Below are 2,535 nucleotides of genomic sequence, written 5' to 3'. Positions count from 1 at the left end.
AGTGCCCAGCCCCGAGCCCAGCCACCTGCCTGGGGCAGCACATCCTTCCCGGCTCTTTTTTGGGGGGGTTGGGTTGTTTTTTTGTCGGTGGTGTTTTTTGTTTTTTTTTTTTCTTCTGAAATATTTTATTTTAAAAAATATAGTAGCTGTGGAAAGCAGCCCTCTTTATAAACGCTCGATGCCAGAGTGAAACGCATCGTTGCCATCCTTATTACTAAGCCCTCCTGGGTGCCAGCAGCAGCGGCGGCGGGGCCAGGGGGTGGCTGCACCGGCTGCTGCAGGCAGGGAGGCTTGCAACGGTGCGGGAGGATATATATATAGAGAGAGAGAGACCCTTCTAAAAATAGAAATATTGTGCTGAGTTGTTTGGAGTGAATGAAATACATAAAACACCAGCATTAGATTCGTTTTAGCTCATCAAACATTGCTCCCAGCAGAGTCAGCGTAGCGCGCTGGTGGAGACGCAGTCCCCCTCGTCCTGGGGCCGGGGAGACATGCTGACCCCCCCCACCCCTCCGGCCCCGCTCCCCGCTGCAGGGCTTGCTGCTCTCCCCCACCACTGACCACAAGGACACCAGCCCCCGGGTCAGCCCGGGAGCCCCCTGGAGCCTTTATAAATAGGAAACTGTAAACACAACCATTGGAGATAAGAGACATCTACGATCACAGGGTTTACTGGTTCAAACGTCCCACCCTTCCCCCCCCCAACCTGTACAACTATGCCCCTGTCCCCGCTCCATAAAAAGGTCTCCGGTAACAAAATCTGCGTTCCAGGCTTGGAGTAAAGGTGCGGTGCTCGAGGAGTAAAAAGGGACATTGCAACCTTAGTGGTCTTTGCTTGGGAGGGGAGAAGTTGACGGGAGGGAGAGAGGGGGTTAGCTGGTTCAGGTCCTTTGCAAGTTCATTTGGTTTGTCTGGAGGACTCCTAGGGTTATACCTGAGATGAAGACGTCTAGGGGACACTCCATAGCTCAATTAAAACACGGTTGGTGTTTTGTGCCTAGAAGAGCTCTCGCTGCCGGGATTTGTCCCTTGCACTCGCCCCACACAGCAAGATAGCAGCATCCCTCCTCCACTCGGCACAGGACTATCTGAACCAACGCTCGGCTGGGGGTGATCCCTCATGTGTCAAGGATTTCACTGGTGGGTGACGGCTCATGGGGGATGCCCTGTACGCTGTGGATGGTCTGGTTGTGGGAAAGGGAGTTCTGCTGCAGCTCCAGGGCAATGGCGTTTTGGGGGAACTCCTTCACCTGCCGCTTGTACTCAAGGAAGGTGCACGCCTTGGTGGCAATTGCGATGATATTCTTGCCAATAAAGATGGTGGAGACCCTGCTGTCCTGGAACAAGACCATGTTGATGGCCCGGATGAAGATGGTGACAATGTTAATGGTGACCAGGCTGAGGACGGGGTAGAGCATCATTTTTTGTGGGGCAATGTGCTCCCCTTGCATGCTGATCTCACTGAGGGACACGCAAGGCAGTATCAGGAGGAGTATGTAGCAGTAGAAGAACATGAGCCCCTCCGCCCAGATGGGCAGGCCGGTCCTGTGTGGCTCCCACAGGTTGGCCTGGATGTCCAAGATATCCAGCAGGTCAAGGGCCACCCAGAAGAGGCGCCCCCGCAGGTCCTCTTTCTTCCGAAAGGTCCGTATGTACTCCATACTGTCCAAGGCCACCAGCACCAGGTAGAGCCCTGGCACGCAGATGGAGAGGAGCAGGGTCAGGGCTTTCCTGGCCACCGTCTCCAGGTTCTTCTTGTCCGCTTTGTAATTTTGAAAGATGAAATACAGCTTGATCTCCAGCACGAAGATGTAGAGGAACCACAGGATCATGGCATAGCCCCTCTTGGCTGTCTTCACCTCTGCCCCCACCCACACCGCCACGTAGCGCAGCACGATGAGGAAGCAGATGTCCCCCACCAGCACGATGATGCAGACGCCGATCTTGCGGGGCCCCTGGTTCTGCTCCACCAGGTAGGCATCCATGAAGGCCATGCTGGTCATGATGACGATGGTGGTCAGACAGACATGGCGCTTGTCGGGCGGCGGCAGCACCATGGTGAGACGAGCGGCCCTCCCTCCGCGCTGGCACTAGGGGAGCGGTCCCACCAGCAGGGCACGGGACGACATCCGCAGCAAGCCCAGGGACCAAGGGGGCTGCTCCGTCCCCCAATCCCAGGAAGAGGTCCCCGCAGGAGCTCAGCTGGCAGCCCTGCTCTCCTGGAGCTTTGCGCTGCCCCTGAAGACCCTGTTCCCAGATCTTCGTCCCTCGCTGGCTGTGCCCTCCAAGCACCACAGCTCTCTCCCCAGACCTGGGCTGGCTGAGCAGCCCAGCCCCAGGCACCCTCTGCCACCAGCAGCCAGGGCTCAAAGAGGTGCAGGGCCTCCTGGAGGCGTGTCCCTCCTCCGTGGTGGGTCCCACATTGTTGTCAGGCTTTCCAGCGATCCCACGGCACTAATGCACCTGTGGGCTCAGAGCCCCAAATCCTGGTACAGATCTCTGGAAACGCGGTAGGCGCCTGGGCAGCAGGGC

The 2,535-nt window shown here is 57.2% G+C and overlaps 1 protein-coding gene across 1 annotated transcript; it reads right to left on the bottom strand.

The window, feature by feature from the left end:
* Nucleotides 1–1,121: 1,121 nt before the first annotated feature.
* On the bottom strand, nucleotides 1,122–2,060 carry TMEM121 (transmembrane protein 121; the record flags this gene model as incomplete). The annotated part of the gene is made up of 1 exon (XM_082484158.1): nucleotides 1,122–2,060. One exon carries the CDS (start codon nucleotides 2,058–2,060, stop codon nucleotides 1,122–1,124), a length of 939 nt encoding a protein of 312 aa, XP_082340284.1.
* Nucleotides 2,061–2,535: the final 475 nt, after the last annotated feature.

This window comes from Vanellus vanellus (assembly GCF_965231255.1).
Source record: "Vanellus vanellus genome assembly, chromosome: 5".
NCBI lineage: Eukaryota > Metazoa > Chordata > Aves > Charadriiformes > Charadriidae > Vanellus > Vanellus vanellus.
The sequence above is the reverse complement of the archived record's forward strand: the minus strand, read 5'-3'. Positions and strand labels throughout refer to the sequence as shown.